The sequence below is a fragment of the Pteronotus mesoamericanus genome, unplaced genomic scaffold, assembly GCF_021234165.1.
Source record: "Pteronotus mesoamericanus isolate MK-2021 breed Mesoamerican mustached bat unplaced genomic scaffold, CSHL_Meso_final contig_50, whole genome shotgun sequence".
NCBI classification, from domain to species: domain Eukaryota; kingdom Metazoa; phylum Chordata; class Mammalia; order Chiroptera; family Mormoopidae; genus Pteronotus; species Pteronotus mesoamericanus.
The window spans coordinates 24537737-24551565 of NW_026555186.1; the positions used below are offsets into that span (position 1 = coordinate 24537737).

The 13829-nt window shown below is 35.7% G+C and overlaps 1 protein-coding gene across 2 annotated transcripts in view; it reads left to right on the plus strand.

Annotated features, from left to right (window-relative positions):
* The window catches only part of RAD17 (RAD17 checkpoint clamp loader component), a 28063-nt gene extending 14459 nt beyond the window's left edge, over positions 1-13604 (plus strand). For both annotated transcript variants that reach the window (XM_054578460.1, XM_054578461.1), the window contains 7 exons: positions 8-193; positions 2249-2334; positions 2454-2600; positions 4103-4252; positions 5754-5874; positions 11478-11535; positions 13244-13604. In XM_054578460.1, coding sequence (XP_054434435.1) covers positions 8-193; positions 2249-2334; positions 2454-2600; positions 4103-4252; positions 5754-5874; positions 11478-11535; positions 13244-13511 — 1016 coding nt within the window. In that variant the 3' untranslated portion in view covers positions 13512-13604. The remainder of the gene's footprint in view (positions 1-7; positions 194-2248; positions 2335-2453; positions 2601-4102; positions 4253-5753; positions 5875-11477; positions 11536-13243) is intronic.
* Positions 13605-13829: the final 225 nt, after the last annotated feature.

The window sequence follows — 13829 nt, forward strand, 5'->3', positions numbered from 1 at the left end:
TATTTAGGAAGGAACAATTTATGCCCAAGGAGAAAAGGAATGTGTTCATTAAAATCAGATGCTGCGCTGTCAAAATCAAGACGAAGAAAAAAACCTGATAAGGTTTTTGAACATCAAGAGGTCCAAGCTATTGGTGGAAAAGATGTGTCTCTCTTTCTCTTCAGAGCTTTGGGGAAAATTCTATATTGCAAAAGTAAGAAAACCTTATACATTAAAAAAATTACTAGATATGAGTCTCACAGCCAATATAAAGTACCAGAAATTTTAAACATCATGTATTTGGTTCTCTTACAAGAAAGATCTAGGGCTAGGGCAGAGACCGTTTGGCAAGGCCTAAGCAGGAAGATTTATTTATCTAGATAGAGTATTTTTGGAATATGAGTGCGATTAAACATAAAATCTAACTACTGTAGGCCATATTCATGTTTGTAAGTCTTATACAATTATAGTTTGCCAGAGGTAAGATCTAGATTTTTAGTGACAAGTGTTGGCTGCCCAAGCAAGCCCTCTTAGCACTGAGCTCTGGCCACCAGGGCGCTAGGCAGATTGCCAGGTAGCTTCAGGTTTGTTTGGATTCTGTTATACTTCCCTGGTCTCTTAACAAGCTGCACTGTCCCTAACCAGAGATGTTCTTCCTTTCTCCTCTTCTGTCTTTAATGACTACTTTTCCTCAGTCCCTTCACCCTCATCACCCATCTCTAAGCTCCCAAATTGTCTCTCCTTTCAAATTCTTTCTCCTTTCAAAAAAATCAGTTTTTGGTTTCATGGTCCAAAAGGAAGAAAATTGATTTCTTTTTCTTTTTTTTTAATTGGTCTGATGTGATTTTTATAAAGAATAAAACAATTGCCCAGGTTGGTGTGGCGCAGTTGGTTGGAGTATCGTCCCATAACTGAAATGTTGTAGTTTGACTTCTGATCAGGGCATACAGCTAGGCTGCAGGTTCGATCTGTGGGTCCGGGTGCATGCGATCCCCAGTTAGGGTGCATTCGAGAGTCAGCCAGTTGATACTTCTCTCTGTCTCTGTCTGTCTCTCTCTCTCCCATAGATGTTTTTCTTTCTCCCTCCTTTCCTCTCTCTCTAAAAGGAATGAAAAAATGTCCTTGAGTGAGAATTAAAAAAATAAATAAAACAATTTACACAGATTTTTAAAAAAGACTTTAGTTATTTTTTTAGAGAGAGGAGGAGGGAGGGAGAAGGAGAGGGAGAGAAAGAAACATCAGTGTGTGGTTGCCTTTCATTTGTCCCCTACTGGGGACCTGGCCCGCAACCCAGGCCCTGACTGGGAATTAAATCAGTGACCTTTTGGTTCTCAGGCTGGCACACAACCCACTGAGCAACACTCTCCAGGGCTCACAGATTTTTGAAGGCAAGTCATTGCTATAGTTTCAGAATAGTTTTAGATGTCAGAACAAAATGCAAATCATGGTTAACAATAAAAATGTGTTATGTGTATAGTATCCTCTGTATTGTCTCAGATAGTTTTTCAAATCTGTAGTAAAATAGCTGCATCAGTGAATCACAAATAGTCTGAGCAGACTTTCACTGTAGCCTCATGCTTATCACACCTGTTAATATCTGAGACTGTTTTCTGGTTACCAAAACCCAGCTGTTTGAAACTACTTTTTTTATCTTCCTGTAAAACTCTGTGAATACCTCTTATACTTGCTTTCCATCTCTCTTCCTGTTGAAAATTGGGATTTCTAAGTAGAAACCTTTGTTCCACCTGAGGAAAATGAAACAGGCATCACTTAGATGGAAATGGAGACACTTCTCTGTCTCTAGCTCCTCTGACTGCTGAAGCTTAGTGCCCATGCCACTGATTCTTTTCCTTCCACCCTTTCTTTATCCTCTTCAACTTTCTTCTATAACCTCTTGCAGTAGGGAATGGGGTTCCTGTTCTCTCCCGCAGAGAGCAGCTTCTGCCTACATAGTAAATTAAGCAGTAGAGACATCTATATTGAGATGAGGCTCTAAGGAAGAAAGCAGCCCAGAGCTGGAAAGATGAAAGTGGAGTGCTTTAAGAAGTGGAATATTTTAATTCCAGAAATGCCATAATCTAAGCATCAGAATTCTAAATTTTTCTTGCTAATAAGACAACTCACATAAGCTTCCAGTTATTTTGTGTTTTAATTTTAACTGCTCACTTAGTACTTTTGGAATTATGTGCCTACAGTGTTGAAAAACCTTCAAATGAGAGGTGTTATGTAATTATAAAGATGTTACTTTTAATCCAGAAATTTTTTATAGGAGCACCTTTAACAGAATTAGAATCACCTCGATTGCCCTCCCATTTATCAGAGTATGAACGGGATACATTGCTTGTTCATCCTGAGGTAAAGTGAGAAGCCTTTAATAACACTTAGTAACATTTACAAGACATATATTATTTATATTTGTGGACATACAGATTTGACCACCAAAATTATGTATGTATGCTTTTTTTATATTATAGGAAGTGGTAGAAATGTCACACATGCCAGAAGAGTTATTTAATTTATATCTTCACCAAAACTACGTAGATTTCTTCACGGAAGTAGATGATCTTGTGAGAGCCAGTGAATTTCTGAGTTTTGCAGATATCATCAGTGGTGACTGGAATGTAAGACCATTTGACTTCAATGTTTTTGTTTTTGACTATTTCCTCAGAATTGAGAAATTTTACTTTTATTCTTTACTATTTGACATGATATTCTGTAACTTCTTAATAAATATGAGAAAATTAATTCCTCTAACTCATTGTTTATAATGAAGCTTCAGCAATTAATCTTATTTTCCTGGTGATAATATAATACTAATTTTTTCCTAAAGATTCCTGATTATAAAATTAATATACTCAGAAATTTTGACAGGTATTGAAGAGTGGATAGAAAGAAAATAACTGCTTCTTTCTATACTTTCTGCTATTTAAAAAAAATTTTTTTTAAAGTTTTGAAATTATTCACTATATAAATTTGTATTTTTCTTAACATTTGAACACTACTCTGACCAGTATAGTAGTCAGTATAGTAGTCTGACCACTAGCCACAGGTAACTAATTAAATTAAATTAAAATTCAGTTCCTTAGTAAATTAAAATTCAGTTCCTTAGTCACACTAACCACATTTCCAGCATTTGATAGTTATATGTGACCAACAGCTGCTATATTGAACAGCCCATATATAAAACATTTCTATTGTAGAAAGTTCCATTGGTTAACACTGTTCTGATATGTTTATTTCTCTGTGTTATAAATGGTGAAATAGCATTAATAATTAAAATTAGGAAAAATACAGTAAAAACATTTTTCATATAGTGTGTCATATTTAGAGTTTCATTATTCAGCAGTTGTACTTGCTTGATTTTTTTTTAATAATTTTTTTTTAATTTACTTTTAGAGAGAGGGGAAGAGGGAGAGAAACATCAATGTGTGAGAGACACCTATATTGATTGGTTGCTTCTCACATGCCCCCAACTGGGGACCTGGCCCACAACGCAGGCATGTGCCTTGACTGGGAATCAAACTGGTGACCTTTTGGTTTGCAGGCTGGCATCCAATCCACTGAGCTACACCAGCCAGGACTATTTGCTTGATTTTTTTTATATTGCTTTTTTATTCTGAAATTTTTCAACCTGTAGACAAATTCAAAGAGTAATACAGCGAATACCTGTATACCTTTACTTTGTTCACCAGTTCTTCACATTTTTACCACATTTGCTTAATTATGTAGTTCCAGACTTGTTTTGACTGAATAATTTGAAAGTAATTGCAAACACCATGACACTTAATAGTTAAGCATGCATAATAATATTACTCTGTTACAAGTCTAACAACATCACACCTAACATACTGTCCTATTTTGATTTGCCCAGTTGTCTCAAAAATGTATTTAAAGTTGTTTCTCCCACTCATGTCCAAGATGTAATTAGTTTACACATAGCATTTGATTATTATTTATTAGTTGAATTTGCTTCAATAACTCTGTAGCATGTTATTTTTAGGGCTGCAGCGATGTTCAAAAAAGTGAACATTCAGTGACTAAATATGGTTAGTTTCAGTGGTACTAATAGTACTCTTTTATAAATCTTATTTTCTTCATTTCACGTTTTGTCTTCTTTTTTTAGACACGCTTTTTACTCAGAAAATATAGTACATCTATAGCTACAAGAGGTGTGATACATTCCAACAGAGCCCGAGGATTTGCTCATTGCCAAGGAGGAGGATCAAGTTTTCGACCATTGCACAAACCCCAGTGGATTTTAATTAATAGAAAGGTAAAAAAAAAAAAATTGTACACTTTTCATAGGTGAACTTTATGGCATGTGAATTATATGTCAATAAAGCTGTTATTTTTTTAGGTTATAAAAAAGAAAAATGTTTTATTCTTAGTAAGAAATACTTGTTAGGACCCACATTTTTCTTTAAATTATGACAAAACATAAAAGGACAGCCTTCTTACGTGCTTAGTCATTTTTTAGGGGGAAAAAAACACTCAAAATTTGAAAGCTCATACCTGTTTTGTTAGTTAATAACTGTTATTAGAATCAAAGTATAACTATATTTTAGTCTTAATTGAAAATAAATCTGGCTTTATCTCTAACCACTTGGACAAGTTATTTCACCTAACAATAAGTGTGTGCACTTAGTTTCCATAGCTATAACTGGAGAGGATTGAATTCAAATAAAGGTCAAAAAACAGGTGGCCCCCCAGTTGAATATAACATGCACAGATTTTTAAAAAATATTTTATTTATCTATTTTTTAGATAGGAAGGGAGGGCGAAAGAGAGGCAGAGAAATATCAATGTGTGGGAGATACCTACATCAATTGGTTGCCTCTCGCATGCCCCCCAACCAGGGACCTGGCCCGCAATCCAGGCATGTGCCCTGATGGGGAATCAAACCAGGGATGTCCAACCCACTGAGCCACACCAGTCAGGGTACACACACAGGGTTGGTTTTTTTTTTAATGAATTTGCCCATCTTTAAAAATTAGTATAATAATTAAAATTCAGACATGGATTTCTGGCTCCAGAATTTCTGGCATCTCCTGGGGTGGGGAATAAAAAGGGAAGTAAGGCCCCATATTTTTACATGACAGCAATCTGCCAAAGCCAAGTAGAATCTGTCTCTTGAAAGATGGGAGTGGTGGGTACCACTGTCTCCAGCTGTTCCACTGCACTGATTTGTACTACCTGCTTGGCTCCTGTAGCATCTGAATCTGTGACCCCCTGGATATAATAATATGGCTAAATATGAGCCTATAATTCTTAACCTAAGAAATTTCAAAAGATTTCTTTGAAGAATTTTATGACTTTTAAGCAATTTATAATCCCTTATTGACCTACTTTGCCCTTACAGCACGTTCATTAATTTTGCATTTTTGTTACATATAAATTATCTCTGCCAGGTGTGCTTCTCTTTTTAGCAGCCTAACATTGCACCTGTGTTAATTGAAGAACATAAGTTCTTTCATTGAGAAACAATGTCCTCAAAAAATTTGTGATGTCTATGTTCATAAACAATTCTTTTGATTTTTAAGTGTTTTTTCCTTCTACCATAGATCTTGTAAAAAAAAATTCTTACTGCTGTTATGTCAAATGTGAAATAACTGTAGTATTATAAATAATGCTGGAATAGTTATAAAAGACTAAATAAACTCTTAGAAGTATATTTATACTATATAAGCCCACAAACTTTTATAATATAATAAACTTAGCATGTGTAGGAATACATATCCAGATTTTTCATTTTATTTTTTATTTCTTCTATACAGTATCGGGAAAATTGCCTGACAGCGAAAGCACTTTTTTCTGACTTCTGCTTACCAGCTCTATGCCTCCAAACTCAGCTGCTGCCATACCTTGCTTTGCTCACCATTCCAATGAGAAATCAAGGTAATACTGTGGGTTTTTATTCTCCCGAGAAGTAGTGTTTTATAATATTGTCTTTCTGTAGGTCTACTCATTGCTATATACTAGTGAGACTAATTTTTTTTCCTTCATCTGTTGATCCAGAATTAATAATTAATTTCTTTTTGATTAAAAAAGAAATAAAATAATACAGAGTTATATCAAGTGAAAACTGAAAGTCCCCTATAACAATAGGTAAATTCCTTTTGACAGATTGGTGTAAATTCCTCTAGACACTTTCCTGTACATATTACAGATATTAGATACAAGTTTTAATTTGCTACATCATTTACCATGGATAGTGTTCCGTATTTTATAAATTAGTGATGAAGCAGCTCTGGAGGCTGGAAAGTCCAAAACTAGGGTGCTGGCAGATCCATCGTCTGGTGAGGACCTGCTTCCTAGTTTGTAGATGTTCATCTTTGCATGTTCTCACCTGGTTGAGAGCAGAGCGAGGGGGAGCTGTCTTTGGGATCCTTTTTATAAGGACACCAATCCCATTTATGGGGGCTCTTCAAGTATATTCAAGTAAAGTATATTAAAAAATAGGAGTCTAACTCCTGTTTTTTTCAAAATTTATAATTTAACTTTATTGATACTTTGGTTTCAATATTACAAAGTACATTAATAATATATTTACAATGTCTTTCCAAGTTATGAAATTATAAATAATGCTAAAAAATTAGTATATCTGTGGCAATGCACACTTGCACAATTTATGTCTACGGAGGTTTGCCTTTTTATGAACTTCACCAATTTTTTCATCATTAGTTTTTTTTAATTGTGTATTTTAAGGGCCACATTTCATTAACAGTAGTAGGTCACATGTCTGTGGTGTTGATCTTTAATGTAGAACAGAATTTGTGTAATATATAAAGTAGTAATAATCTGCTACGTAACTCAGAAATTCTAAAGATAGGGTTTGCCTTATGGACTAGTCAGAGGAAAGGATTATAGAGTAAATGGCTGCCTTCATACAAAGACAGTCTCATCTTGTGGCTTTTACCCACAAGAAGAAAAGATTAATACGAAAAGATTTAAAATATGCTATTGTACATTCATAGGCAGAAGTGGGTGACTTTTGAACAATGGACATGATTAATCTGTGGGTCAGAATCCAGAGATTTCTCTATCCTTGCCTATTATTTTGAAGATTATACTAGTGTTTTAAACTGTACTTTGAAATAATTTCAAACTTACAGAAAAATTGCAATAATAGCATGAAAGAATTCTTGTATATCCTTCACCAGGATTTCTCAGTGGTCAATTTTTACTGTATTTACCTTTTATTTTTTTTCCTCTCTCTTTATACCTACATGCCCACCCATATAAGTATGTATTTTTTTCTGAACCATGTTTGAGTAATTTGCAGGCATGATGACGGCTATTCTTAAACACTTCAAGGTAGTCCTTGTAAAAAAGGACAGTCCTACATAACCACAGTATACACATCAAAATCATGAAATTAACTTTTTATACTACTGCCATCTAATTTATACGTGCCATTCAAATTTTGCCAGTTGTCCTAAATAATGTCCTTTGTAAAATAAGAACAAAAACTTGTTCTCTTTCTTGTCTAGAACCCAGAGCAAGATCACATGATGTATTTAGTTACAGTGTCTTTTTAGTCTCCTTTGATCTGGAACAGTACCTTAGTCTTTCTCTGGCGATGAAGTTTTTGAAGCATATGGGGCAGTTACAGTGTAGAGGCTGTTCATCAGTTTAGACTTTGCCTGATGCTTCCTCATGACTGTATTCAGGACGTTTGTTTTTGACAGGGATACCACAGAAGTGATGCTCTGTTCTCAGTGCATCATATCTAGAGAACATGATGTCTATTTACATTGTTACTGGTAAAGTTAACTTTTATTATTTGGTAAGATGATATCTCATATTTTCTAATATAAAGTTATTGAGTGTTTATGGGGAGATACTTTGAGATTATGTAAACATCCCATTTCTCATTAAAATTTCACTTACTAGTTATAGCATCTGTTGATTATTTCCTAAATCTGTGATGGTTGCAAATGGTGATTTTCTATGTTATTTCTTCTACATTTGTGTTGGTGAGTTGTAGTGTAGGTATTGCTATGCTGTCTCCCACACTTGTTTGTTTGTTTGTTTATGTTAGTGTGGACTCCAATTCTTATTTCCTCAGTTGTAGTTCCTTGCTCTCATTAATTATTTTGGTATCAAATTGTCCATATTTGGCCAGTGCAAGCTGCTTTAAGGTAAATATGTGCCTTCTGATCCGTCACACTTTGAGTACTTTCTGGTACAAAATGTTCCAATATCATTTCAGACTTTCCCTGCTCCAGTCCTGGAACCATGAATTTCATGGAGCCCTGGTTCCTTTTGGTGGAAATGGTATTTAGAAATCAGGTTCTGGTGCTAGGCATGCTCATTGCTCCTGGAGTGTCATTGTTTCTAGGCTTTTCTAGGGGAACAAAGTGAGTTCACACTGATACCTTCAATTTCAGTCTAACATCTTTCCCGTCTTAGTATCTGTACCTCCTTTATTGAGCAATGAAAAATCCATCTCCCATTTTGCTGAATATATTCACTTATTTACTCAGTTCTTCTACCTGTAGCATCTCCTAACAGTGCAGGCTGTTCTTCAGTTCCAGTCCTACTGCCACCAATTCACATTGCACAGCTTGCCACATTCCATGTCGCCACTCGCAGGTGTGGGATCAAGAATCAGTGTAATAAGCAAGAGCCTCCTTGGACCAGGAGCATCAGCATCATCTGGAAGCTTGAGAGAAATGTAGACTATCAGGCCTTGCCCAATACCAACTGAATAAATGTGAATTTTAACAAGATTCTTCAGGTGATTTCTTCCATGGGAGGTGTTTGAGGAGTTTGAGAAGTACTAGTTTAGATTACTTACATTGGGATCATCTGGAGAATCATTCATTCACTACTGAAAAAAATTCAGACTCCAGGATCACACCTCTTAAGTTTTCCATATCAAAAAGCTAGTTTTTAAAAATTGTGATTATTGTGTAGTGGATTTTTAAAAAGGTAAGTATCCAAGAGTCCTCAGAGTGTTGGACTTGCAAATTTTAAGAGGTTTAAAAAATTAAAAATAGGGTGTTTGGCTTTTCTTTGTATTACCAAATTTTGTCCTATTTCTTTCATCTTAGGTACTATGCTATTTCAGACATCATTTCTTTAATATTTTTTCTGCTCCTTTCTCTCTCCTCTTTTCTAGTCTTCACTTAGTGTCTGTTGGAATGCTTTAAGGTATCCCACATTCCTGATAGCTTTGTTCATTTTTCTTCATCCAATTTTCTCTCTTCAATTGCATAATCTCTGTTAATCTGTGTTCAAAACTGATTCTTCTGCGAGTTCAAATCTACTGTTGAGCCTCTCTAGTTAATGTTTCATTTTTGTTACTGGACTTTTCAACTCCAGAATTTCCTTTTCTTTTTTTCCCCCTGTAATTTCTGTCTCTTTATTGATATTCTCTATTTGATGAGGCGTTGTCATTATAGCTGACTTTGCTTCTCTTTTTTAGTTTATTTTTAAATGGAATTTATTGGGCTGACATTGGTTAATAAAATTATATAGGTTTCAGTTGTACATTTCTATAATCTATCATCTGTATATTGTATTATGTGTTCACCACCCGAAGTCAAATCTCCTTCCATCACCATTCATTCCGCCCTTTACCTTCTACCTCCCCCGTCTTTGGCTCCTTTAAGCATGGTTTCCTTTTGTTCTTTGAACATATTTGTAATGGCTCCTTTGAAGTCTTTTTCTATTAAATTTAAATCTGGGCTCTCTCAATTTCTGTTGCCCACCCTTTTCCTGTGCAGGAGTCAGACTTCCTTGTTTCTTTGCATAGTCTCATAGTATTTTGTTAAAAATTGGATGTTTTAGGTAATACATTGTGGCAGGTCTGGAGACTGATTTTCCTCCATCCTCTGCAGCTTGTTTTTTTTTTTTTTGTTGCGTATGTATTTGTTTAGTGACTTGGCTAAACTATTTTAATGAAGCCTGTTTCCCCCTGCAGTGTGAAGCCTTTATCACTCCTCAAAGAGCTCTCAGCCTTGGGCGTGCCCAATTACCTTGTGTTGACAGTGGTTTTAGCAGGGCTCTCTTTGATTTTGTTTCTCCTTGCTTTAATTCTTGGTTAAACTGTCTGCCTTGTTTGGCATCAGACAACCTGCTGATGCTCCACTAATTTCTAGCTGATAGGTCTGTTGTTTTCAACAGTGCCAGGGACATAAATTATTTCACAGTCTGATTAAATTAAATTTGGGCAGGTATAGACTTTGAGGCATGTCTCTGAGATTTGTTCTGACTCCAGGCGGGCTTTGTTAGCTGTCTCTCTGGTTCTTTGCAATGAAGTAGCTGTCTGATGTTTAGTTTGTTGCTCTTAGGAGGCCTTGATTTTAAAATGTCCCTTAAGCTTGAGCTTTCCTACACAGTGTTTTAAATAAAGTCATTTTCTTTGGATGGAGCTTCAACTGAAGCCTCTGTTCACCTTAGCTTGGATTCTCCTGGTCTCCTCATCTCCTTGGCCTCTCCTCGTCTTTGAAACTTGTGCCCTAAGAATGACCTGGGGCATGGGCCATTGCAGTTTGAGGAGGAGGGAGTATTCCCTGCCTACTGTGCCACTGGAGTGGAGCTTCCATTTTATGGGTGGGGGCTGGGTGGAGAAAGAGAGCCCCAGACTCTTGGCTGGCCATACTCACCAGGAGGAAGCCCTGTGTTCTTGGCTGCACCCAACTGATGTGAATTCTCCTGGAAGCTGAGTAAGGGAAGAAGCAGGTCATGGCTCAAATGCTGTAGTCTCTTGTTTGATTATTCTTGAATAAATATGTTTCCTCAAAACATAAAATTAAACTGTTTTTAAATATATAGTTCAGTAGCGGTAAACGTATTCACCTTGTTGTGCATCCAGTCTTCAAAATTTGTCATCTTGCAAAACTGAAACTATGCACATTAAACACTAACCCCCATCTCTGCTAATACCAGTCTACCTCACATAAGCATAATTGCACAGTATTTTTTTGTGATGGGTTTATTTCATTTAGCATGTCATTAAGGTTTATTCATGTATAGCATATGTCAGAATTTTCTGTTTAAAGCTGAATAATATTGTATGTATATACTACATTTTGTTTATCCATTCATCTAGACACTTAAGTTGCTTCCACCTTTTGGCTATTGTGAATAGTGCTGCTGTGAACATGGGTATCCAAATAACTCTTTAAGATCCTACTTTTGGTTCTTTGATGGATACCCAGAAGTGGAATTGTGAGGTCACATAGTAATTCTATTTTTAAATTTTTGAGAAACTGCCTTACCATTTTCCACATCAGCTATACTATTCTATATAACCAGCAGCAGTGCAAAAGGATTCCAGTTCCTCTACATTCTTGCTGACCTTTTTGTTTTTGTTGTTGTTTTTTTTTAATAATAGTCACCTTAAGGGGTATTGAAGTGGTATCTCATGATTTTGATTTAGATTTACCTAATGATCAGTAATTTTGAGCCCTTTTTTCATGGTTCGTTGGGTATTTGTATATCTTCTTTGGAGAAATGTCTTTTTAAAACTTTTTAAAAATCTGTTTCAGCTCAGATTTCTTTTATCCAAGATATTGGAAGGCTTCCTCTGAAGCAGCACTTTGGAAGGTAAGCTAATGATCTTAACTTTCATAGAGCTGTTACTGAAATGTCCACTGAATATGTTGTATTTTTTTCAATATACAATCAATAAATGTTATCTGTAAAAATCCAAGAAATACATTTTGGGCCCAGTGATTAAAGACCATATGATTGCATTGTAGATCCATTATTTTATTACATATAAAAACATAGTTACACCAGTTTACCATGGAATATCAGACAAAATAGAATCATGGAATCACAAAGGCAGGGGAATCTTTAAAATCATCTAGTTCAACACCTCTTGCATATCTGAAAACCCCTTTTCAGCTTTCCTCTCAACAGATTTTCTTAGCCTATGTTTGAAGCCTGCAGTGACCAGGAAGTACCTCATAAGCACTTCCTTTTATTTTCTTAGCATTGAAATTCAGACAGGTGAGCCCTGGCTGGTGTGGCTCAGTGGATTGAGTACTGGCCTGAGAACCAAAGAGTCGCTGGTTCAATTCCCAGCCAGGGCACAGACCTGGGTTGTGGGCCAGGTCCCCAGTAGGGGGCGTGCAAGCGGCAACCACATGTTGATGTGTCTCTCCCTTTCTTTCTCCCTCCTTTCCCCTCTCTAAAAAATAAATAAAATCTTTAAAAGAAGAAAGAAAATTCAGATAAGTGAGAAAATATAGATATTATAGAGAGATAAACCTATATGTCATTTTTATCACAGAATTGTTTCTGGGCTAATATCAGTGATTAACACAATAACTATATTTCATTTCTATTCTGCTTATTTGTAAGATCAAACTATGCCCTCAGGCATTTTTAAAGGATTGAAAAGGGATAATTGCTATTATTCAACTACTTGATCTGACTTGGGAGGCAGGATTGACAGTAATACTTATTACAATGACTAGTACTGTTATCTTTCATTTATGATGACCACATTTACATTATCTTTGATTCATATTGATCATATTAAATATGATTATTTAGCTTAATATTTAATATTTTAATAGCTGCATAGTTTCCTATAATCCAACCTATACCTTATTTTGGTACATTTAGCTTATCTCCAACTTTTACCACAGGCTTTCTTATAGCTAAATCATCATGCACATCAAATACTACTTACAAATAAGATGAATTCCTAAAAAATGAAATTGCTGGATCAATGATATACATCTTTCTGAGTCTTTGCACTATATTGCCCCATTGCTTCCAAGAGTGTGTTGACAATTTTATGTCCTTTAACAGTGTGCCAGCATGTCCTTTTCTCCTAACCCTTGCCACCACTGGGTTCTGTTATTTTAAAAAGTCTTTTCCAGTTGAAAAGATGACAGTAGTAGCTTATTAATTTTTAAGTAGCACATTATTTTAATTTCCATTTTAAAATTACAAATCAGGTTGAACCATTTGTTTAGTTTAACATTGGTATTTTTTTCTGTAAGTTCATGTTTTATGCCCATTTTCTCTTCATTTATTTTTTAAGTTTGTAAGAACTCTTTGCTAATGATATTAATCAACTCATTTGTGTCATAAGTTATAATGGTTTATTCACAATTTGTCATTGACCTTGTACATTTGTTTATATTGTTAAATAAAGGGCCTAGCTAAATAGTGAGTAGAATGAAAGTAAATGAAAGGAAACTTCAGGAGATGGCCTCATAATCTTCATAGTCATGGTATAAATTAAAGGAGCCCCCTTCTTTGGTTATTATTAACGCCTGCATTATGAATCTGGCAGATTAAAAATGGAAGCCCTGACTGACAGGGAGCATGGAATGATAGGCCCAGAAAGTGGATACGAAGCGCTGCTTAACGGAGGACAGCCTGCAGAGGAAGCTCCTTATGAACCTACTCAAACCACAGAACCTGAATCCTGGTCGCTTCCTTTGAGTCAGAATAGTGGGAACGAACTGCCGGCCAGCCAGCCGCAGCCCTCTTCAGCCCAGGGAGACCTGGAAGATGACGACGACGTGGTAATAGAAGACTATGAGAGCGATGGGACATAGAAAGCAGCCCAGCAATCACATTGCTGCTTGACAGATTCACATTAGTATTATTCAGTGGCACTTGAAGAGATAATATACTTTTCAAGTGAATTACAGTTTGTCTTCACTGTTGTAGTATTCACTGTTGTCGTATTTCAGTACAAGAAACTGACTCTCCCTGAAGGAAATAGAAGATCAAGCCTTCAAATAGTATCTTCATTTTTTTCTCTAGTATTTATTTTATCTTGTGAGTGGTATTGGGAGAGGAGGTCCGTGTGTATGAAATGTGAACATTATGCCAAATATCACAAAGTGTGAAGGAATAATACAGAATACAAA